Consider the following 26,872-nt stretch of genomic DNA (forward strand, 5'->3'; position numbering starts at 1 on the left):
AACGTGGAGGGATAAGATAATGGAAGTGGTACTTAAAACCTTATATACCAACACGTAAGGATGAACCAGCAAAACTGGACCTAATATTCACCTTGAGTAGTGTAGACATTGAGGATATCACATATGAAAGACCCCTCGGGGCTAGTGATCATGTGATTCTGAGCTTCAAGTACATAGTAGAGTTACAAGTGGAGAGGGAAGTAGGAAGGGCAGGACGAATGAAACCAAATTACAAGAGAAGGATTACATAGGCATGAATAATTTCCTACACGTGGTTCATTGGGACAGAGAACTGGCAGAGAAACCAGTAAACTAGAGGTCTGTAGCCATGGGTAACAGCAATAACGAGAAAGCCAGGACTAGCCCTTGGTTCACCCAAAGGTATAGAGAGGCCAAAACCAAGTGTGCTAGAGAATGGAAGAAGTATAGAATGCAAAGGACACAGGAGAATAAAGAGAGAAGTCGTAAAGCCAGAAATGAATATTCACATGTAAGAAGGGAGCCTCAGCAACAATATGAAAATGACATAGCACAAAAAGCCAAATTTGAACCGAAGCTGTTGCACAGCCACATCAGGAGCAAAGCGACAGTCAAGGAACAGGTAATCAGGCTGAAGAACGAAGGGGAAAGATCACAAGAAACGACCGTGAAATATGTGAGGAGCTCAACATGAAATTCAAAGAAGTGTTCACAGAGGAGACAGAAGGGACTCCAGAAAGACGGAGAGGTGGAGTACTCCATCATCCTGCTGCATGATAATCAAGTAGGCTACGGCATGATGATCAAGTAGGCTGCTGCTTGATAATCAAGTAGGCTGCTACATGACAATCAAGTAGGCTTCTGCTTGATAATCAAGAATGCTGCTGCTTGATAATCAAGTAGGCTTCTGCTTGATAATCAAGTAGACTGCTGAATGATAATCAAGTAGGCTGCTGCTTGATAATCACGTAGGCTACCGCATGAAAATCAAGAAGGCTGCTGTATGATAATCAAGTAGGCTGCTGCATGATAATCAAGTAGGCTGCTGCATGATAATCAAGTAGGCTGCTGCTTTATAAACGTAAAGGCTGCTACATGACAATCAAGTAGGCTGCTGCTTGATAATCAAGTAGGCTGCTGCATGGCAATCAAGTACGCTACTGCATAGTAATCAAGTAGGCTGCTGCATGATAATCAAGTAGGCTGCTGCTTGATAAACGTGAAGGCTGCTACATTATAATCAAGTAGGCTGCTGCTTGATAATCAAGTAGGCTGCTGCATGACAATCAAGTAGGCCGCTACCTGATAATCAAGCAGGTTGCTGCATGATAAGCAAGAAGGCTGTTGCTTAATAATCAAGTAGGCTACCACATGATAATCAAGTAGGCTGTTGCATGATAATCAAGTAGGCTGCTACATGATAATCAAGTAGGCTACCGAATGATAATCAAGTTGGCTGCTGCTTGATAATCAAGTAGGCTGCTGCTTGATAATCAACTAGGCTGCTACATGATAATCAAGTAGGCTGCTGCTCGATAATCAAGTAGGCTGCTGCATGATAATCAAGTAGGCTGCCGTACGATAATCAAGTAGGCGACCGAATGATAATCAAGTTGGCTGATGCTTGATAATCAAGAAGGCTGCTACATGATAATCAAGTAGGCTGCTGCATGATAATCAAGAAGGCTGCTGATTGATAATCAAGAAGGCTGCTACATGATAATCAAGTAGGCTGCTGCATGATAATCAAGTAGTCTGCCGAATGATAATCAAGTAGGCTGCTGTATAATAAACAAGTAGGCTGCCTTATGATAATCAAGTAGGCTGTTGCATGATAATCAAGAAGGCTGCTGCATGATAATCAAGTAGGATGCCGTATGATAATCAAGTAGGCTGCTGCATAATAATCAAGTAGGCTGCCACATGATAATCAAGTAGGCTGCTGCTTGATAATCAAGTAGGCTGCTGCATGATAATCAAGTAGGCTGCTGCATGATAATCAAGTAGGCTGCCGTATGATAATCAAGTAGGCTGCTGCTTGATAATGAAGAAGGCTGCTACATGATAATCAAGTAGGCTGCCATGTGATAATTAAGTAGGCTGCCGTATGCTAATCAAGTAGGCTGCTGCATTTTAATCAAGTAGGCTACCGCATGATGATCAAGTAGGCTCCTGCTTGATAATCAAGTAGGTTGCAACATGATAATCAAGTAGACTGCTGCTTGATAATCAAGTAGGCTGCTGCATGATAATCAAGTAGGTTGCTGTATGATAATCAAGTAGGTTGCTGCATGATAATCAAGTAGGTTACCGCACGATAATCAAGTAGGTTGCTGCTTGATAATCAGGCATGCTGCTGCTTGATAATCAAGTAGGTTGCTGCAGGATAATCAAGTAGGCTGCTGCTTGATAATCAACTAGGATACCGCATGATAATCAAGTAGGCTGCTGCATTATAATCAAGTAGGCTGCTGCATGATAATCAAGTAGGTTGCTGCATGATAATCAAGTAGGTTGCTGCATGATAATCAAGAAGGCTACAGCACGATAATCAAGCAGGCTGCTACTTGATAATCAAGTAGGCTGCTGCATGATAGTCAAGTAGGCTGCTGCTTCATAATCTAGTAAGATGCTGAATGATAATCAAATAGGCTGCTGCATGATAATCAAGTAGGCTGCTGCATGATAATCAAGTAGGCTACAGCACGATAATCAAGCAGGCTGCTACTTGATAATCAAGTAGGCTGCTGCATGATAGTCAAGTAGGCTGCTCCTTTATAATCAATTAAGCTGCTGCATGATAATCAAATAGGCTGCTGCATGATAATCAAGTAGGCTGCTGCATGATAATCAAATAGGCTGCCGTATGATAATCAAGTAGGCTGCTGCATGATAATCAAGTAGGCTGCTATATGATAATCAAGTAGGCTGCTGCTTCATAATCAAGTAGGATGCTGCATGATAATCAAGTAGGCGACCGCATGCTAATAAAGTTGGCTGCTGCTTGATAATCAAGAAGGCTGCTACATGATAATCAAATAGGCTGCTGCATGATAATCAAGTAGGTTGCCGTATGATAATCAAGTAGGCTGCTGCATAATAATCAAGTAGCTTGCCTTATGATAATCAAGTAGGCTGCTGCATGATAATCAAGAAGGCTGCTGCATGATAATCAAGTAGGCTGCCGTATGATAATCAAGTAGGCTGCTCCATAATAATCAAGTAGGGTGCCTTATGATAATCTTGTAGGCTGCTGCTTGATAATCAAGTAGGCTGCCGTATGATAATCAAGTAGGCTGCTGCATGATAATCAAGTAGGCTGCCGTATGATAATCAAGTAGGCTGCTGCATAATAATCAAGTAGGCTGCCTTATGATAATCAAGTACGCTGCTGCTTGATAATCAAGTAGGCTGCCGTATGATAATCAAGTAGGCTGCTGCATGATAATCAAGTAGGCTGCTGTATGATAATCAAGTAGGCTGCCGAATGATAATCAAGTAGGCTGCTGCTTGATAATGAAGAAGGCTGCTACATGATAATCAAGTAGGCTTCCGTATGCTAATCAACTAGGCTGCTGCTTGATAATCAAGTAGGCTCGTGCTTGATAATCAAGTAGGCTGCAACATGATAATTAAGTAGACTGCTGCTTGATAATCAAGTAGGCTGCAACATGATAATCAAGTAGGCTGCTGCTTGATAATCACGTAGGCTACTGAATGATAATCAAGTAGGATGCTGCATGATAATCAGGTAGGTTGCTGTATGATAATCAAGTAGGTTGCTGCTTGATAATCAAGCATGCTGCTGCTTGATAATCAAGTAGGTTGCTGCAGGATAATCAAGTAGGCTACTGCATGATAATCAAGTAGGCTGCTGCATGATAATCAAGTAGGCTGCTGCATGATAATCAAGTAGGCTGCTGCATGATAATCAAGTAGGCTGCTACTTGATAATCAAGTAGGCTGCTGCATGATAATCAAATAGGCTGCTGTATGATAATCAAGTAGGATACCGTATGATAATCAAGTAGTCTGCTGCTTCATAATCAAATAGGCTGCTGCATGATAATCAAGTAGGCTGCTGCTTCATAATCAATTAGGCCGCTGCATGATAATCAAGTAGGTTACTGCATGATAATCAAGTAGGCTGCTGCATGATAATCAAGCAGTCTGCTGCATGATAATCAAGTAGGCTACGGCATGATAATCAAGTAGGCTGCTGCTTGATAAGCAACAAGGCTGCTACATGATAATCAAGTAGGATGGTGCTTGATAATCAAGTAGGCTGCCACATGATAATCAAGTAGGCTGCTGCTTCATAATCAAGAAGGCTGCTGCATATTAATCAAATAGGCTGCTGCATGATAATCATGTAGGCTACCGCATGATAATTAAGTATGCTGCTGCTTGATAATCAAGTATCCTGCCGGATGATAATCAATCAGGCTGCTGCATGATAATCAAGTAGGCTGCTGCATGATAATCAAGTAGGCTACTGCATGATAATCAAGTAGGTTGCTGCATGATAATCAAGTAGGCTGCTGCTTGATAAGCAACAAGGCTGCTACATGATAATCAAGTAGGATGGTGCTTGATAATCAAGTAGGCTGCTGCATGATAATCAAGTAGGCTGCTGCTTGATAATCAAGAAGGCTGCGGCATGATAATCAAATAGGCTGCTGCATGATAATCATGTAGGCTACCGCATGATAATCAAGTAGGCTGCTGCTTGATAATCAAATAGGCTGCCGTATGATAATCAATTATTCTACTTCAAGATAATCAAGTAGGCTGCACATGATAATCAAGTAGGCTGCTGCATGATAATCAAGTAGGCTACTGCATGATAATCAAGTAGGCTACCGCATGATAATCATGTAGGCTGCTGCATGATAATCAAGCAGGCTGCTGCATGATAATCAAGTAGGCTGCTGCATGATAATTAAGTAGGCTTCCGCATGATAATCAAGTAGGCTGCTGCATGATAATCAAGTAGGCTGCCGTATGATAATCAAGTAGGCTGCTGCATGATAATCAAGTAGGCTACCGTATGATAATCAAGTAGGCTCCTACATGACAGTCGAGTAGGCTGGTACATGATAATCAAGTAGGCTACCGTATGATAGTCAAGTAGGCTGCTACATGACAGTTATGTAGGCTGGTGAATGATAATCAAGTAGGCTACCGAGTGATAATCAAGTAGGCTGCTGCTTGATAATCAAGAAGGCTGCTACATAATAACGAAGTAGGCTGCTGCATGATATTCAAGTAGGCTGCCGTATGATAATCTAGTAGGCTGCTGCATGATAATCAAGTAGGCTTCCGTATGATAATCAAGTATGCTGCTGCATGATAATCAAGTAGGATACTGCATGATAATCAAGTATGCTACCCCATGATAATCAAGTAGGCTGCTGCTTGATAATGAAGTAGGCTGCTGCATGATAGTCAAGTAGGCTGCTGCTTGATAAACAACAAGGCTGCTACATGATAATCAAGGAGTCTGCTGCATGATAATCAAATAGGCTGCTGCATGATAATCATGTGGGCTTCCGCATGATAATCAAGTACGCTACTGCATAATAATCAAGTTGGCTGCTACATGATAATCGAGTAGGCTGCTGCATGACAATCAAGTAGGCTTCCGCATGATAATCAAGTAGGCTTCCGCATGATAATCAAGTAGGGTGCTGCTTGATAATCAAGTAGGCTGCTGCATGATAATCAAATAGGCTGCTGCATGATAATCATGTAGGCTTCCGCATGATAATCAAGTAGGCTACCGCATGACAATCAAGTTGGCTGGAGCATGATAATCAAGTCGGCTGCAACATGATAATCGAGTAGGCTGCTGCATATTAATCAAGTAGGCTGCCGTATGATAATCAAGTAGGCTGCTGCATGATAATCAAGTTGGCTGCCGTATGATAATCAGTAGACTGCTGCATGATAATTAAGTAGGCTGCCGCATGATAATCAAGTAGGCTGCCGTATGATAATCAAGTAGGTTGCTGCATGATAATCAAGTAGGCTGCTGCATGATAATCAAGTAGGCTGCTGCATGATAATCAAGTAGGCTGCTGCATGATAATCAAGTAGGCTGCCGTATGATAATCAAGTAGGCTGCTGCATGATAATCAAGTTGGCTGCCGTATGATAATCAGTAGACTACTGCATGATAATTAAGTAGGCTGCCGCATGATAATCAAGTAGGCTGCTGCATGATAATTAAGTAGGCTGCCCCATGATAAACAAGAAGGCTGCTTCTTGATAATCAAGTAGGCTTATGCATGATAATCAATTAGTCTACTGCATGGTAATGAAGTAGGCTGCCGTATGATAATCAAGTAGGCTACTGCATGGTGTTCAAGTAGGTTGCCGCATGATAATCAAATAGGCTGCTGCTTGATAATCAAGAAGGCTGCTACATGATAATCAAGTAGGCTGGTGCATGATAATCAAGTAGGCTGCCGTATGATAATCACGCAATCTGCTGCATTATATTTAAGTAGGCTGCCACATGATAAACAAGAAGGCTGCTGCTTGATAATCAAGTAGGCTATTGCATGATAATCATGTAGGCTGCCGCTTGATAATCAGGTATAATATTATACGAAGATAAATGACATAAATGCACATAAGATTATAAGAGAATAATCACTATTAGATTTTAAGAATGTGTAATATGATAATGTGAGAGAACACATGATACCAACGTAGAAGGCAATAAATTGAGACTGATAACAACGTAGAAGATTATAAGTGGAGACTTGATAACCACGTAGAAGAAAATAAGTGGAAACTTTGATAACCACGTAGAAGACAATGAGTGGAAACTTTGATAACCACGTAGAAGACAATGAGTGGAGACATGATAACCACGTAGAAGACAATAAGTGGAGACATGATAACCACGTAGAAGACAATAAGTGGAGACATGATAACCACGTAGAAGACAATGAGTGGAGACATGATAACCACGTAGAAGACAATAAGTGGAGACATGATAACCACGTAGAAGACAATGAGTGGAGACATGATAACCACGTAGAAGACAATAAGTGGAGACATGATAACCACGTAGAAGACAATGAGTGGAGACATGATAACCACGTAGAAGACAATGAGTGGAGACATGATAACCACGTAGAAGACAATAAGTGGAGACATGATAACCACGTAGAAGACAATGAGTGGAGACATGATAACCACGTAGAAGACAATGAGTGTAGACATGATAACCACGTAGAAGACAATAAGTGGAGACATGATAACCACGTAGAAGACAATGAGTGGAGACATGATAACCACGTAGAAGACAATGAGTGGAGACATGATAACCACGTAGAAGACAATGAGTGGAGACATGATAACCACGTAGAAGACAATAAGTGGAGACATGATAACCACGTAGAAGACAATGAGTGGAGACATGATAACCACGTAGAAGACAATGAGTGGAGACATGATAACCACGTAGAAGACAATGAGTGGAGACATGATAACCACGTAGAAGACAATAAGTGGAGACATGATAACCACGTAGAAGACAATGAGTGGAGACATGATAACCACGTAGAAGACAATGAGTGGAGACATGATAACCACGTAGAAGACAATGAGTGGAGACATGATAACCACGTAGAAGACAATAAGTGGAGACATGATAACCACGTAGAAGACAATGAGTGGAGACATGATAACCACGTAGAAGACAATAAGTGGAGACATGATAACCACGTAGAAGACAATGAGTGGAGACATGATAACCACGTAGAAGACAATGAGTGGAGACATGATAACCACGTAGAAGACAATAAGTGGAGACATGATAACCACGTAGAAGACAATGAGTGGAGACATGATAACCACGTAGAAGACAATAAGTGGAGACTTGATAACCACGTAGAAGACAGTAAGTGGAGACATGATAACAACATTAAACACTATAATTGTTATTATTATTATATTTACACAATTCGTCGCACTCCCGCAGATCATAAAGACCTACAAGACTTACTGCAAGAAAGAAATAATGTGAGCAAATAAGAAAAGCGATAATTTCACTTACAAAAGTAATATAATGTGTCTGCCCTGAAAGGAGAGAAGGCAATGTAAGAGCACCAAGACTCTGAAAAATAGAGTTTTAATTAATTTTTGTGTGCTCTTTGATAAATGGTACACTTAATCAAAAGTTGTCTGACTGTGAACGAGACTTGTTAAGCTGCACAGAGAGGCACCCAACACTTTTCTGTGTAGTAGTTTAGTACGAGTCTTGTGTGGTCAATACGCCTCCGTGCAAGAACCTTTGTTAAAATACCATAGAGATTAAACATCCCGTGGCTTGGTTGGTAGCGCGCTCGACACACTTACCAAGTTACCGTCGTTCGATTCCCGGCAGGGTAGAAATGTTGGGAATATTTCCTTACACCTGCTGCTCCTATTCACCTAACAGTACGTAGGTACCTGGGTGTTAGTCGACAGTTGCGGGTGACCCCCCAAAAAAAAAGTCGACCAAAAACCCAACTGTGGTTAGATCGGAAACAGCACTTTGTCCTCTAAGTTGGACCAACGTAGATTCCATCGATTCTTAATCCTCTTAGATAAAACTGAAAATGCGTCTGAATTTTGCAAATATCCTGAGATAAACAAGTTCTGGAATGTAGAATGTACAAAAAGTCTGTACGTTTAATACCTTAGAAACCAGAATGATAAACGTCCCAGCAAATGATATCGTTATGATGAATCAGAAACCTGTGCAACAACTGGACATCTTTATTCTGTAGACATTTAACCAACCAGTGATTTATCAGTACAATACAGAAGACTGAAAGGGTAGAAAATGAGGAAATCAGTCCCTCAGGGGTTCAGATCATTGAGGGACTGATTGTCTCATGTTCTACTTCGTCCGTCTTCTGTATTGCGCTGACAAAGCCACTGTTGGCGAAACGTCTACAGAATAAAGATACATAGATGTTGCACATGTGTTTAATTCTTCATCTTGTCGGTATTATATACCACTGGAGAGGCTACACAACCGGTATTGAATACAAAGGATAATGGGGTCTTAAGATTCACAGAAGTGAAGAGCTTGGGTTGCATTTTAATAGTCAGAGACTACAACAATGGTTGAAGTAGGAATTAAAAGCTATATGGATAATGACTGTAAGAAGTGCATCTAACTCTGTCGTGGGGGGAAAAAAACTAGTCGAATTTAATAAACGTTCCTGTTCATACTTTGAAAAGGATCAAGAAAAAGGAAGAGCCTAGCCTTAGCAGTGATACAATACACTGGAAAGGGAAAGACAGAGGATATACTCGAATCATTGGTACCTCCCAAGGAGGACTGCATAAAGAATAAACACAGCGAACAAAATAGAAGGGAAAAAAAGGGATAAAAGCAGTAAACCGAGTCTGAATGGGAAGAATAAAAGGACAGAATAAAGAAAGAAGACGATTGAAGGTATCTGTTATATTAAAGTCTGTGAATTTGCTCTAAGTCACAGGGTTATGAAGATCATGATAACAAACTATACAGTGAGAATTTCAATGAGGACAAGCGAAAGACACCAAGACATACATGAAAGAAAACAACATGCTTGGAGAGGAGACCAGTTGAAGTACATGAATGTACATCAACTCCATAATCAAAAAGAACCAAGGCTGTAAAAAGTGCGAAGAACAACACGCCTGTAAGTTCCTCAAGTCTGCAAGGACAAGGAGTTAGCAGAACTCTCACATGCAGTTATCCAGACATCCTACTATCAACCTGGAGGCCAAAATGTTTCAACAGCTTGATGGACAAGGATTGCGAACTATACAACCAGAGAGTAAATCAGGGAATAACAGACCAGTGAATAAATACACAAGAGTTTGTTTTTCATACGGAGAAGTTGAAGCCACGTGATTTAACACAGAGCCAATTAGGAGCGAAATAGACTGTACCAGCACAAGCGGTAACAACTTGAACCAGCACAAGCAGTAACAACTTGTGTCAGCACAAGTAGTAACAACTTGTACCAGCACAAGCAGTAACAACTTGTACCAGCACAAGCAGTAACAACTTCTACCAGCACAAGCAGTAACAACTTGTACCAGCTCAAGCAGTAACAACTGGTACCAGCACAAACAGTAACAACTTGTACCAGCTCAAACAGTAACAACTTGTACCAGCTCAAGCAGTAACAACTGGTACCAGCACAAACAGTAACAACTTGTACCAGCACAGACAGTAACAACTTGTACCAGCACAAGCAATAACAACTTGTGTCAGCACAAGTAGACACAACTTGTGTCAGCACAAGTAGTAACAACTTGTACCAGCACAAGCAGTAACAACTTGTACCAGCACAAGCAGTAACAACTTGAACCAGCACAAGCAGTAACAACTTGTGTCAGCACAAGTAGACACAACTTGTGTCAGCACAAGTAGACACAACTTGTGTCAGCACAAGTAGTAACAACTTGTACCAGCACAAGCAGTAACAACTTGTACCAACACAAGCAATAACAACTTGAACCAGCACAAGCAGTAACAACTTGTGTCAGCACAAGTAGTAACAACTTGTACCAGCACAAGTAGTAACAACTTGTACCAGCACAAGTAGTAACAACTTGTACCAGCACAAGCAGTAACAACTTGAACCAGCACAAGTAGTAACAACTTGTGTCAGCACAAGTAGTAACAACTTGTACCAGCACAAGCAGTAACAACTTGTACCAGCACAAGCAGTAACAACTTGTACCAGCACAAGTAGTAACAACTTGTACCAGCACAAGCAGTAACAACTTGTGTCAGCAAAAGTAGTAACAACTTGTACCAGCACAAGCAGTAACAACTTGTACCAGCAAAAGTAGTAACAACTTGTACCAGCACAAGCAGTAACAACTTGTACCAGCACAAGTAGTAACAACTTGTACCAGCACAAGTAGTAACAACTTGTACCAGCACAGACAGTAACAACTTGCACCAGCACAAGCAGTAACAACTTGTACCAGCACAAGTAGTAACAACTTGTACCAGCACAAGCAGTAACAACTTGTGTCAGCACAAGTAGTAACAACTTGTACCAGCACAAGCAGTAACAACTTGTACCAGCACAAGCAGTAACAACTTGTACCAGCACAAGCAGTAACAACTTGTACCAGCTCAAGCAGTAACAACTTGTACCAGCACAAACAGTAACAACTTGTACCAGCACAAACAGTAACAACTTGTACCAGCACAAACAGTAACAACTTGTACCAGCACAAACAGTAACAACTTGTACCAGCACAAGCAGTAACAACTTGTACCAGCACAAACAGTAACAACTTGTACCAGCACAAGCAGAAACAACTTGTACCAGCACAAGCAGAAACAACTTGTATCAGCACAAGGTGTAACAATTTGTACCAGAACATGTAGTAACAACTTATATCGCCATAGGTAGTAACAACTTGTAGCAGCACAAAAAGTAACAACTTGTTCCAGAACAAGCAGTAACAACTTGTATCAGCATAAGAAGTAACAACTTGTACTAGCACAAGTAGTAACAACTTGTTCCAGAACAAGCAGTAACAACTTGTACCAGCACAAAAAGTAACAACTTGTACTAGCACAAGTAGTAACAACTTGTACCAGCACAAGCAGTAACAACTTGTACCAGCACAAGCAGTAACAACTTGTACCAGCACAAGCAGTAACAACTTGTACCAGCACAAGCAGTAACAACTTGTACCACGACAAGTAGTAACAACTTGTAGAGCACAAGTAGTAACAACTTGTACCAGCACAGGTAGTAACAGCTTGTACCAGCACAAGCAGTAACAACTTGTACCAGCATAAGTAGTAACAACTTGTACCAGCATACGTAGAAACACCTTCTACCAGCACAAGTGGTAACAACTTGTACCAGCACAAGTAGTAACAACTTGTACCAGCACAAGTAGTAACAACTTGTACCAGCACAAGCAGTAACAACTTGTACCAGCACAAACAGTAACAACTTGTACCAGCGCAAGCAGTAACAACTTGTACCAGCACAAGTAGTAACAACTTGTACCAGCACAGGTAGTAACAGCTTGTACCAGCACAAGCAGTAACAACTTGTACCAGCATAAGTAGTAACAACTTGTACCAGCATACGTAGTAACACTTTGTACCAGCACAAGTGGTAACAACTTCTACCAGCACAAGTAGTAACAACTTGTACCAGCACAAGCAGTAACAACTTGTACCAGCATAAGTAGTAACAACTTGTACCAGCATACGTAGTAACACTTTGTACCAGCACAACTGGTAACAACTTCTACCAGCACAAGCAGTAACAACATGTACCAGCACAAGTAGTAACAACTTTTACCAGCACAAGCAGTAACAACTTGTACCAGCACAAACAGTAACAACTTGTACCAGCACAAACAGTAAGAGCTTGTATCAGCTCAAGCAGTAACAACTTGTACCAGCACAAGCAGTAACAACTTGTACCAGCACAAACAGTAACAACTTGTACCAGGACAAGCAGTAACAACTTGTACCAGCACAAGCAGTAACAACTTGTACCAGCACAAGCAGTAACAACTTGTACCAGCACAAGCAGTAACAACTTGTACCAGCACAAGCAGTAACAACTTGTACCAGCACAAGCAGTAACAACTTGTACCAGCACAAGTAGTAACAACTTGTACCAGCACAAACAGTAACAACTTGTACCAGCACAAACAGTAACAACTTGTACCAGCACAAGTAGTAGCAACTTGTACCAGCACAAGCAGAAACAACTTGTACCAGCACAAGCAGTAACAACTTGTACCAGCACAAGCAGTAACAACTTGTACCAGTACAAGCAGTAACAACTTGTACCAGCACAAACAGTGACAACTTGTACCAGAACAAGCAGTAACAACTTGTGCCAGCACAATCAGTAGCAACTTGTACCAGCACAAACAGTAACAACTTGTACCAGCACAAGCAGTAACAACTTGTACCAGCACAAGCAGTAACAACTTGTACCAGCAAAAGCAGTAACAACTTGTGCCAGCACAATCAGTAACAACTTGTACCAGCACAAGTAGCAACATCTTGTACCAGAACAAGCAGTAACAACTTGTACCATAACAAGCAGTAACAACTTGTACCAGAACAAGCAGTAACAACTTGTATCAGCACAAGTTGTAACAATTTGTACCAGAACATGTAGTAACAACTTATATCGCCATAGGTAGTAACAACTTGTAGCAGCACAAAAAATAACAATTTGTTCCAGAAGAAGCAGTAACAACTTGTATCAGCATAAGAAGTAACAACTTGTACCAGCACAAATAGTAACAACTTGTACCAGCGCTAGCAGTAATAACTTGTAGAGCACAAGTAGTAACAACTTGTACCAGCACAAGCAGTAACAACTTGTACCAGCACAAGCAGTAACAGCTTGTACCAGCACAAGTAGTAACAACTTGTACCAGCACAAACAGTAACAACTTGTACCAGCGCAAGCAGTAACAACTTGTACCAGCACAAGTAGTAACAACTTGTACCAGCACAAACAGTAACAACTTGTACCAGCACAAGCAGTAACAACTTGCACCAGTACAAGTAGTAACAACTTGTACCAGCAAAAGCAGTAACAACTTGTACCAGCACAAACAGTAACAACTTGTACCAGCACAAACAGTAACAGCTTGTACCAGCACAAGCAGTAACAACTTGTTCCAGCACAAACAGTAACAACTTGTACCAGCACAAGCATTAACAACTTGTACCAGCACAAACAGTAACAACTTGTACCAGCACAAACAGTAACAACTTATACCAGAACAAACAATAACAACTTGTACCAGCACAAACAGTAACAACTTGTACCAGCACAAGCAGTAAAACTTGTACCAGCACAAGCAGTAACAACTTGTTCCAGCACAAGCATTAACAACTTGTACCAGCACAAACAGTAACAACTTGTACAAGCACAAGCAGTAAAAACTTGTACCAGCACAAACAGTAACAACTTGTACCAGCACAAACAGTAACAACTTTTACCAGCACAAGCAGTAAAACTTGTACCAGCACAAAGAGTAACAACTTGTACCAGCACAAACAGTAACAACTTATACCAGCACAAACAGTAACAACTTATACCAGCAGAAGCAGTAACAACTTGTACCAACACAAACAGTAACAACTTGTACCAGCACAAACAGTAACAACTTGTACCAGCACAAGCAGTAACAACTTATATCAGCAGAAGCAGTAACAACTTGTACCAGCAGAAGCAGTAACAAAATCATCCACATTTGAAGATAACCAAATTTCCCGGAGAAGTGCTGAAGCTACATCGTTAACAGTTATCAGAGAAAATACTCATAGCTCACCCTTGTGGAACACCTTTAGCTTGAGCAATCTGTAGAAAAGATGTTTAATCCGAACACAAAGTTCTTTCTTACAAACCTTGAGAAAAAGCTGGACTAGCATCTCAGGCCAGAAACAAAGATCTGAGACATAATGGCATATCGCCATGTCGTATCGTAAGCCTTTTATAGCTGAGAAAGACTTGCACTACAAGCCGACCTTCGGGAAAGCCGTGGTGAATTCGCGTATTGTGCCGAATTAGAGTTAAGACTATAAGTGAACTAAAAGAAGATCCATATAAACCACATAATCCAATACGAGAGGATACATGATACCTACATATATTTATAAGGATACATTATCACCATATACAATAAAACACTGCGAAAGAACTGAAGGGGAAGATTTCAAAATAATATGAACAGGTGGACAAAGAGGACATTGTGCCGAAACAAGCTCTTGGCAAACAATAGAAAGAGTGGTAGAACAGTTGTAGAAGAGTGGAATGAGTTACATAAACAAGTAACAAATGCTACAAATCACAGACTTAGATTTTCTACTGTAGTTTCTGAAAGGTAAAAAAGTATTCACAGACAAAATTATATGCATTAATATTGAGGTTATATTGTATAAATATTATTATTATATATCTGGTTATAGCTATTTTTTGTAATCTTAGAATTTAACCACCATGGGTATATGTCTCTTATTCTAGAAACAACAGTTATTAATTCACAACAACTGGTCATGAGGATCTCTGGCAGTAACTTACACGCTCTTCGCTGCCTGGGCAGAAGCTCCGCCACTGATGTATTGGCTGTTATACCGCTCCCCACAGGTGAGTCTGGCACTTCATACTACCTGACCTCCAGAAATAACTTACCTACACTCACACTGGACCCTGAGTCAACACCGCTTCACCCACCCACACATTCGACTACACACTTGACTGTGTCAACACACATGACTATATTAAGGCTACTTCACCCATCCTCACTCTTGACTATGTCAAGACTACTTCACCCACCCTCACTCTTGACTATGTCAAGACTACTTCACCCATCCTCACTCTTGACTATGTCAAGACTACCTCACTCACTCTCACTCTTGATTATGTCAAGACTACTTCACCCACCCTCACTCTTGATTATGTCAAGACTACTTCACCCACCCTCACTCTTGATTATGTCAAGACTACTTCACCCACCCTCACTCTTAATTATGTCAAGACTACTTCACCCACCCTCACTCTTGACTATGTCAAGACTACTTCACCCATCCTCACTCTTGACTATGTCAAGACTACTTCACCCACCCTCACTCTTGATTATGTCAAGACTACTTCACCCACCCTCACTCTTGATTATGTCAAGACTACTTCACCCACCCTCACTCTTGATTATGTCAAGACTACTTCACCCACCCTCACTCTTGACTATGTCAAGACTACTTCACCCACCCTCACTTTTGACAATGTCAAGACTACCTCACCCACCCACACTTTTGACTGTGTCAAGACTACCTCACTCACTCTCACACTTGACTGTGTCAAGACTACCTCACCCACCCTCATTATTGACTGTGTCAAGACTACCTCACCCACCCTCATGCATAACTGTGTCAAGACTACCTCGCCCACTCTCACTCTTGACTGCGTCAAGACTACGTTACTCACCCTCACTTTTGACTGTGCCAAGTCTACCTCACACACCCTCACACTTGCCTGTGTATCACTAATTCCTCACACACCCTCACACTTGACTGTGTATCACTAATTCCTCACACACCCTCACACTTGCCTGTGTAACAGTAATAACTCACACACCCTCACACTTGCCTGTGTATCAGTAATACCTCACACACCCTCACACTTGTCTGTGTATCACTAATTCCTCACACACCCTCACACTTGTCTGTGTATCACTAATTCCTCACATACCCTCACACTTGCCTGTGTAACAGTAATAACTCACACACCCTCACACTTGTCTGTGTATCAGTAATACCTCACACACCCTCACACTCGTCTGTGTATTACTAATTTCTCACACACCCTCACACTTGTCTGTGTATCACTAATTCCTCACACACCCTCACACTTGCCTGTATATCACTAATTACTCACACACCCTCACACTTGACCGTGTATCACTAATTCCTCACACACCCTCACACTTGCGTGTGTAACAGTAATAACTCACACACCCTCACACTTACCTGTGTATCAATAATACCTCACACACCCTCACACTTGCCTGTGTAACAGTAATACCTCACACACCCTCACACTTGTCTGTGTATCACTAATTCCTCACACACCCTCACACTTGCCTGTGTAACAGTAATACCTCACACACCCTCACACTTGTCTGTGTATCACTAATTCCTCACTCACCCTCACACTTGCCTGTGTAACAGTAATAACTCACACACCCTCACACTTGCCTGTGTAACAGTAATACCTCACACACCCTCACACTTGCCTGTGTAACAGTAATACCTCACACACCCTCACACTTGCCTGTGTAACAGTAATACCTCACACACCCTCACACTTGCCTGGAGAAGTTTAGTTCCATAGTCAGGAACTATCTGAAGATCAAGCGACAGTGCGGAGACTTAAGAAGCCTACTGTGTAGGCGAAACGTTTCGGAATAAAGTTGTCTAACTGTTGCATATGTGTCTTACCTAACAACCTGTCGGTATTGTATACCATTTTGATGTTCATCTTGTCAGACACTGCAACACATGGCATCTTGGTACAGAAAACACCTTGGACAAGCTTTTCAAGTGAGAAGTGTTGGATCTGAGAGGGACACGACCTCTCAGTGGCTCCATTCTCATTACTACTACTACTACTACTACTACTACCCTGCACCTCTCCTTCCGACAGTATTTAAGTCTCCGCACTGTCGCTTGATCTTCAGATAGTTCCTGACTATGGAACTAAACTTCTCCAGGCCGAGGGACTGACAACCTCAAATTCTACGACTACAAGGGTGATGGACTGATTACATCGTCTTCACTTCTCTACTGTTCCTGCCTACTTTCTGTATTCGACTGAAGAAGCCTACTGTGTAGGCGAAACGTTTCGGAATAAAGTTGTCTAACTGTTGCATATGTGTCTTACCTAACAACCTGTCGGTATTGTATACCATTTTACGTGACTTAATTTGGTTATCCTACGTTAAATCATATTACTTTGTTAGATGCTGGTTAGTTATTATAACAGCTGGTCAGGTCTTACTATAATATCTGCTAAATCTCATTATAGTGCCAAGTTAAGTATCATTAAAAGATTTAGTTAAATCACCTTATAACACTTGGTTAATATCACTCTCTCATCTAATTTACTTTCATTACAACATCTGGTTAAGTCTCATTATAGCATTTCATTAAGTCTCATTATAGCATTTGATTAAGGCTCATTATAACCTTTATCAAGTTTCATTATAATACCTGGTTATATCTCACTATGAAACCCGGTTATGTCTCATTATAACACCCTAGATCTTGTTATAACACCTAGTTAAGCCTCTCTATAACACCTGGTTAAAGCACGTTATAACACTATGTGATGGCAATATAAACACAAATGCAGTATAATGTGATCCTTTATTGACTACGTTTCGCCCACACAGTGGGCTTTTTCAAGTCACAAACAGAACTACCTGGGGTGGAAGGAACGCGAGTATTTATAGTCCGGCTGAGGTCAGGTGAAGAAATGCTGCATCTGATGATGTACCGAGTGGGGTTATAGAGTCTAAAAACAATAAAGGATCACATTATACTGCATTTGTGTTTATATTGCCATTGTGTCGGTATTTTATACCATTTATTTCCAACACTATGTGATAATTATAAAAATGGTACAGAATACTGATAAGTAGATAATAAATACATGTGCTGACGTTGGTCATCTTTATTACCGAAACAAATCGCCTTCACAGCAGGCTTCTTCAGTCCAGTATAGAGGTGACTAAATATGGAGAAAGTGGAAGTAGTGGCGAGGTAAAGATATAATCAGTCCATCAACCTTGTAGTAGTATGTTAAGTAAAAGGACGAGTGGAACTGCGACAATTTATTGTGGCAACGTTTCTCTCACCAGGAGCTTTGTCAAGCTGTTATAAAAAATAATGGGATACATAGGGGTATATATAGGTATAGAGTGAAGTACAAAGCATAGTGTAACCGTAGTAGGTAGCAGCAGTAGTAGTGCTTGTGATGGTGGTGGTGGTAGTAGTAGTAGTAGTAGTAGTAGTAGTACTGGTGGTAGCAGCTATGTGATGCCGGAGTTTATTGCACTGAGGAGAATTCTTGCTGATACTTCCGAGATGATGAAGCTGCCTTTATTGTTTGTGTGAGATATAGCGATTAATGATAATTCAAGGCAATTTCGTTTAAGGAAATTGGGTTCTTTAATGACTAGTCGGGCGTTGTTCAATTTCATCAGGTGGTTGGCGTTGCTCAAGTTATCGATGCTACATGTATCGTGTTCATAGAGACGTGTTTCGAGGTTTCCTGCTTTTTCACCTGCGTATATTGTCACAGCCTCCACAGGGGATAGTATAAACCCCTGCGTTGATTGATTCAAAGTTCTTCAATTTCGTCCTAGTCAGATCTTTTATGAAAGTACTAATTGCGATGACGACTCTAGTGTTAGCTTGCGTGAGTACTGTAGAGACGTTTAATGCAGCCTGGCTGTATGGAAGGAATATGAGTTTGCTAGGAGTGGTGTCTGTGTGTGTGGAGAACTGATACCCTAAAGAGCTCTTTTCTTGCAGTCTTTGATGAAAAATGAAGGAAAATATAGTTCAGTGAAGGGTTGGCGTATATATGTACACTCCTCGTCAAGAAATTCTGGTCTGCAAATTCGGTACGCACCGTACACTTAGAAAAAACTCGATGATGATGCCTCTTTTGGTCTTATCTTGACTGGAATAAAAGTGTCAGAATTTTTTTTGTAGGCTTCCCTGAAACTTGAAACCTTAGATTGTTATCTACTTTGTGAATGAGGACGTCTAGAAAAGATAACTTGTCATTGAACTCTTCTTCATGTGTAAACTGGATAGCCAGATCTTCTGTGTTGAATCTTCCCTGAGGATTCTGCACATCAAAACGTTTGGGAGTTATTATGAGGACGTCGTCCACGTAATGTAAACATGTGACGTTGGTGGGGATGACGTTGGCGAAGTTAAGACGGCACTGGTGGGAGACCCCGTTCTCTGTTATTGAAAGAAAAGCAGTTGAAGTTAATGCAGAGTTTAATCAGGTCAACGAAATCTCCAGGAGGTAGAGGAAGATTAAGATTCTTATTGAGTTTACGTCGGAGAACGTTAATGGCTTGTGTGGTAGGTTCCTTGGTGAAAAGGAAAGTTACTTACAAACTACTTAGTTTCTTGTTTCGTATGGAGAGGTCTCTAATGCGGTTGAGAAGGTCGCCTGAATGATTTAGATGGGCGGGGCTGATGGTCCCCGGAAGGGTAGAAAGACGTTTTCAAGAACTTCGGCTAATATGTGTGACGCACTAACTATTCCTGGTGTGACAGGTATCAGAGGAATATTGTGTTTATGGGTTTTAAGCAGCCAGTACATTTTTGATGGTTTAGGATTGCCGGGTATCAAGTGCAGAAGTTTCTTCCCTTCACTGGTGAGTGTCTCCTACTGTTATGTACTGATAGGCTCGTATGTAGACTGGTCATTCAGAAGGCCCATCATTTTGGTGTTGTAGTCACTGACGTTGAGTAAGACGACTCCACCTCCTTTGTCGGCTGTGGTGACAATAATATTTTGATTGTTAGCGAGGTCATTAAGGGCAGTTATATACCGTCTAGGAAGAATGGTAGAAGAAGGTACACTTACGGCTGCGGTTAGAATGTTCTATATATAACCTTTCTGGAAGTTACTCTACTACTACTACTACTACTTCTACTACTACTACTATTATCACTACTACTACTACTACTACTACTACTACTACTACTACTACTACTACTACTACTACTACTACTAATAATAATAATAATAATAATAATAATAATATTAATAATAATACCTCCCACTTTTATATTATGCTTTGCGCGTCACTCTATAGTTACATATACCCTCTAAGTTTCTGTATTGTGTGTTGATGCGGCCAAGGCAGCCACATATGCGGAGATTAGCGTTCCCATCAGCCTATGCCAGACCAAGCTAGTGGCCACCAGAGCTTTGAAACTTATAGGGAAGGTCCTAGGTGATTCCCCATCTCAACATTGGTACCGAGCAGCGACTCAGGAAGAACTCCCTCCATATAATACAAAGTGGTCCAGAGCGCAGTGCACCGCCGTCCATCGGCTTCGTTTGGGCAAATAAACATGTTCTGGTGTTGCTATTTTTACTTTTTTCTCGAACCATTCCTCATTTACAGCTGATTTTCACTCGCGGACACCGACAGTGAGGTTCAGCAAGGGCACAGAGGTAACTATCCCGCTAGCCAAGAGGTATCTCACACTGCCAGATAAAGTGTATGTTAGGAGACTGCCAGATGGTTGGCCGAGCTACCCTGATCACCAGCTGCCACTGAACCTTGGGCAAGCCAAACTCCACTACACTGGCGTCCACATTGTTCACCCTGATAAAAAAAACAGAGAGACAAATGGAGCTTACTTTGATGTTATGATTACTGGTAAGTGGAAGTAATTATCTGATGTTTGATGTCGTGCAGATAAATGTTTTTCCTTTATCGAGAAGTTAGGATAAGTGGTAAAGTGGGGAGGGAGGGTGATAATGAGGGTAAGTTTTAATGGTAGTTAGGAACGCAGGTGGTAGCGGTGATGAAGGATGCAGGGTGTGAAAAAGATATCTGATATATATAAGAGGAGATTAACGTATGTCCTGAACTGAACACAAACGAGAAGGTAAGAGGGGAACGAGAAAGTTGTTATGCCTTTCTCTCCCAGTTCCTTCTAGAAGAGAGAAGTGACGGCGCTTGGAAACAAACAAGGCCTCCCTTCCCTCACTCTCTTGGGGAAATGATTCACTCTGGAAACATTGCCGAGTATCCACAGGTGACGTACATTGTCATATAAGGATTGGTACAGGCAAAATTAGTAATTCTTAAGCTAAACTAATTAAAATTATTGTATGTTAGAATTAAGGACATGTCATTAATTGTTCGCCTTAGAAGAAACGTAAAAACTGGTACTTGGAGTCAAGATAATGACGGGCTCTTCTTATGGTCCAGAGGCTCAAATTAAAAACTTTCTGGGCAGCTGACATTATATACACCACACAGGCAAACATTAAGAAATTCTTACTTCTTTTTTTACATTTAATTCATTCGAGTTTGAGACCTTCACACACACACACACACACACACACACACACACACACACACACACACACACACACACACACACACACACACACACACACACACACACACACACACACGCACACACACACACACAGGAATAAAACTGGGGAGGGGGTAAAAAGTGCAGAAAATTCCTCAGCACTCCACAGACACTTCTTGCCCCTTAACTCCTGAAATGAAATAAGAAAACAAGATGTCTAGAAATTATACTCGATAAAAGTTTATGAGTTTGATACTCAACTGTAGATGAATCGCCAACAGTTATGAAAGAGATAGGGAAGAAAACCCTGATGTAGTAGCTATTAGAGAGACGAAACTCAAATATTAATAACAAATGAAATATTCCAAGAGGGCTTGTAGATAGCAGGAAAGAGTGAGGTTAAGAAAACAAGAGGAAAAGTGACATTGATGGTTAAAAGCCAATGGAGATTTGAGGAACGAAAAAACTTGGTAATAAAAAAAAATGAGATTTTTTTGGATTATACAGCAGGTACTCCAATATAAGGAAAGACTAAAGTAAAAATGACAGTTATTTGTAAACTTTTAATCATAATCCTCCAAACTGCATGATTTTTGAATAACAGGACACTAATTTACATATTAGAAATAATGATTGAGAAAGCAAGAAAAACGCTAAGCAAATATCTAACTACCAGGAGATTTGTACTGTAGGAAAAGTAGGTGGAATATCTGGGACACGTTTAAAAGACTAGAAACATGGAGAGCAAAACTTATGGAAACAAAAATAAAGATTTTTCTGAGCCAATATGTGAAGGAAACAACAAAATTGAGATTAGGTGATGAGACAGTGACATTGGACCTGTCTTGCACGCAAAGTGAATATAAGATAAGATAAGATAAGATTTTGTTCGGATTTTTAACCCCGGAGGGTTAGCCACCCAGGATAACCCAAGAAAGTCAGGGCGTCATCGAGGACTGTCTAACTTATTTCCATTGGGGTCCTTAATCTTGTCCCCCAGGATGCGACCCACACCAGTCGACTAACACCCAGTACCTATTTGCTGCTAGGTGAACAGGACAATAGGTGTAAGGAAACGTGTCGGAATTTCCACCCGCCGGGAATCGAACCCGGGCCCTCCGTGTGTGAAGCGGGAGCTTTAGCCACCAGAACACAAATTTATTATGGAGTACTAACAGGAGCCATCTTTGAGTACGTTGTGGAAAGGTGAATGAAAAGGTGAATGAAAAAGGAAGAACGTGCATAACAGAAAATGATACTATTAAAGAGAGGTCTATGATAGTATGAGAAATCTTCCGAAGGAAGAACCATGAAGGAAATGATGGAGGTAAGTGAGAAAGTGCCAACAGGCAAAGGGAAGATTCATACCGAGGAAGAAGAAAACAAGCACCGTAGTGCTCTTCACCATCTCTAAGGCTGAGGGACTGATTGCCTCATCTTTTGTATATAGTAATACTGTCTTCCAATGATGTCCTTGAATTGATATTGATAAAGCCACTGGATGGCGAAACGTCTACCGTAGAGATACCCAGATGTTGTACATTTGTCTAATTTTGATCAAAATAAGGAGAGACCATGGTTTAATGAAAAATGCAAACACGCTAACGAAATGAACAACAGGGATTGAAAAAAAAATCAGTCTAGAGCAAATGAAAATGCAGCAAACCGAGAAAACAGAAGAGCTGTCATTTTCAAGCTTCAGAATGAAAATGATATGTCATCTAAGATCAAAACTAAATCAAAGTCACTCAACACACACTAAAACAGACGAATGTTTATAATCAGGTGATAAGGCTTGAAGAAGGAGTATGGGACGATAATGGAGAATGACAGACAAGTATGCGAGATGTTAAGCAAATGATTCATAGAGGTATTTACAGAAGGACACTTCAGTTAGAGCACATCACTAGATGCTGGAGAGTATCAACACAACGAAAGTAGTGATGAACAGAAGAACACTTCAGTTAGAGCACATCACTAGATGCTGGAGAGTATCAACACAACGAAAGTAGTGATGAACAGAAGAACACTTCAGTTAGAACACATCACTAGATGCTGGAGAGTATCAACACAACGAAAGTAGTGATGAACAGAAGAACACTTCAGTTAGAGCACATCACTAGATGCTGGAGAGTATCAACACAACGAAAGTAGTGTTGAACAGAAGAACACTTCAGTTAGAGCACATCACTAGATGCTGGAGAGTATCAACACAACGAAAGTAGTGATGAACAGAAGAACACTTCAGTTAGAACACATCACTAGATGCTGGAGAGTATCAACACAACGAAAGTAGTGATGAACAGAAGAACACTTCAGTTAGAGCACATCACTAGATGCTGGAGAGTATCAACACAACGAAAGTAGTGTTGAACAGAAGAACACTTCAGTTAGAGCACATCACTAGATGCTGGAGAGTATCAACACAACGAAAGTAGTGATGAACAGAAGAACACTTCAGTTAGAGCACATCACTAGATGCTGGAGAGTATCAACACAACGAAAGTAGTGTTGAACAGAAGAACACTTCAGTTAGAGCACATCACTAGATGCTGGAGAGTATCAACACAACGAAAGTAGTGTTGAACCTACTACATGAGCGCTCAGAGAAAGGGCAGAATAACAATGTGACCCAATAGCAAGAACATTTAACTAATTAATCAATGTGACCCTCATTTATATAAAAAAAAAAAACTTCTTTCTTTCAGAATATATTTAATCAGATTAAAAAATTATATCTGTGAATAACTAAAGTGAATGAACACTTGTAATGCTCAATAACAATCCACATGGAGGTATACTAAGGGGATTAGTTTATCCGTATACAGTGGACCCCCGCATAACGATTACCTCCGAATGCGACCAATTATGTAAGTGTATTTATGTAAGTGCGTTTGTACGTGTATGTTTGGGGGGTCTGAAATGGACTAATCTACTTCACAATATTCCTTATGGGAACAAATTCGGTCAGTACTGGCACCTGAACATACTTCTGGAGTGAAAAAATATCGTTAACCGGGGGTCCACTGTATTTTGATTCCCTTCTGGGATCCTCTTCAGTAACTTCAGAAGAGGATCCCAGAAGGGGGTTGAAATATACAGATGACTTAAAGCTTCTTAGTTTCTGTCTCCATATGGGTAATTATTGAGCGTAAACAGCGGTTTCTAATATAATTAAATTTTACATTTTCTATCATGTATGTGAATTACAGAGTGTGAAAAAGGAAAGTACGGTGTTGAATGTTCAGAAGAATGTCCCAAGTGCCTACACGGAGGGCAGTGCCACCCTCAGACTGGCACCTGTGTCTGTCCTCCTGGTTTTATAGGTGACAAGTGTCAGTACGGTGAGTTGTATTATTGCTTTCATTAATCTCCTTCACCTCAGCGCTTATCGTCGGGAGATCTGGATTAATATAATATTCACGCACTTTGGAAATAAATATTTCATATACAACTATGGTCTTGCTAAGTAGATTCTGCTATAATTTGGCTAAGTAGAAGCAGCTTCGATCCCATTAACTAGATGCAGCTATGACCCTGCTAAGTAGAAGCAGCTATGACCCTGCTAAGTAGAAGCAGCTATGACCCTGCTAAGTAGATGCAGCTATGACTCTGCTAAGTAGATGCAGCTATGACCCTGCTAAGTAGAAGCAGCTATGACCCTGCTAAGTAGATGCAGCTATGACTCTGCTAAGTAGATGCAGCTATGACCCTGCTAAGTAGAAGCAGCTATGACCCTGCTAAGTAGATGCAGCTATGACCCTGCTAAGTAGATGCAGCTATGACCCTGCTAAGTAGATGCAGCTATGACCCTGCTAAGTAGATACAGCTATGACCCTGCTAAGTAGAAGCAGCTATGACCCTGCTAAGTAGATGCAGCTATGACCCTGCTAAGTAGATGCAGCTATGACCCTGCTAAGTAGATGTATCCATGACTCTGCTAAGTAGATGTGTCCATGACCCTGCTAAGTAGATGCAGCTATGACCCTGCTAAGCAGAAGCAGCTATGACCCTGCTAAGTAGATGTATCCATGACTCTGCTAAGTAGATGTGTCCATGACCCTGCTAAGTAGATGCAGCTATGACCCTGCTAAGTAGATGCAGCTATGACCCTGCTAAGTAGATGCAGCTATGACCCTGCTAAGTAAATGCAGCTATAACCCTGCTAAGTAGATGCAGCTATAACCCTGCTAAGTAGATGCAGCTATGACCCTGCTAAGTAGATGCAGCTATGACCCTGCTAAGTAGATGCAGCTATGACCCTGCTAAGTAAATGCAGCTATAACCCTGCTAAGTAGATGCAGCTATGACCCTGCTAAGTAGATACAGCTATGATTCTGCTAAGTAGATGCAGCTATAACCCTGCTAAGTAGATACAGCTATGACTCTGCTAAGTAGATGCAGCTATAACCCTGCTAAGTAGATGCAGCTATGACCCTGCTAAGTAGATACAGCTATGACTCTGCTAAGTAGATGCAGCTATAACCCTGCTAAGTAGATACAGCTATGACTCTGCTAAGTAGATGCTGCTATAACCCTGCTAAGTAGATGCAGCTATGACCCTGCTAAGTAGATACAGCTATGACTCTGCTAAGTAGATGCAGCTATGACCCTGCTAAGTAGATACAGCTATGACTCTGCTAAGTAGATGCAGCTATGACCCTGCTAAGTAGATACAGCTATGACTCTGCTAAGTAGATGCAGCTATGACCCTGCTAAGTAGATACAGCTATGACTCTGCTAAGTAGATGCAGCTATGACCCTGCTAAGTAGATACAGCTATGACTCTACTAAGTAGATGCAGCTATGACCCTGCTAAGTAGATACAGCTATGACTCTGCTAAGTAGATGCAGCTATAACCCTGCTAAGTAGATACAGCTATGACTCTGCTAAATAGATGCAGCTATAACCCTGCTAAGTAGATGCAGCTATGACCCTGCTAAGTAGATACAGCTATGACTCTGCTAAGTAGATGCAGCTATGACCCTGCTAAGTAGATACAGCTATGACCCTGCTAAGTAGATACAGCTATGACTCTGCTAAGTAGATACAGCTATGACTCTGCTAAGTAGATACAGCTATGACCCTGCTAAGTAGATACAGCTATGACTCTGCTAAGTAGATGCAGCTATGACCCTGCTAAGTAGATGCAGCTATGACTCTGCTAAGTAGATGCAGCTATGACCCTGCTAAGTAGATACAGCTATGACCCTGCTAAGTAGATGCAG

At 41.0% G+C, this 26,872-nt stretch overlaps 1 protein-coding gene across 1 annotated transcript in view; it reads left to right on the forward strand.

Moving 5' to 3' along the window:
* The window catches only part of LOC128689512 (uncharacterized), a 316,845-nt gene that overhangs the window by 142,955 nt on the left and 147,018 nt on the right, over positions 1-26,872 (forward strand). Inside the window, exons 8-10 of the mRNA XM_070086503.1 lie at positions 15,021-15,143; positions 20,716-20,973; positions 24,856-24,987. Coding sequence (XP_069942604.1) covers positions 15,021-15,143; positions 20,716-20,973; positions 24,856-24,987 — 513 coding nt within the window. The remainder of the gene's footprint in view (positions 1-15,020; positions 15,144-20,715; positions 20,974-24,855; positions 24,988-26,872) is intronic.

The sequence above is a fragment of the Cherax quadricarinatus genome, chromosome 18 (assembly GCF_038502225.1).
Source record: "Cherax quadricarinatus isolate ZL_2023a chromosome 18, ASM3850222v1, whole genome shotgun sequence".
Classification (NCBI taxonomy): Eukaryota; Metazoa; Arthropoda; class Malacostraca; order Decapoda; family Parastacidae; genus Cherax; species Cherax quadricarinatus.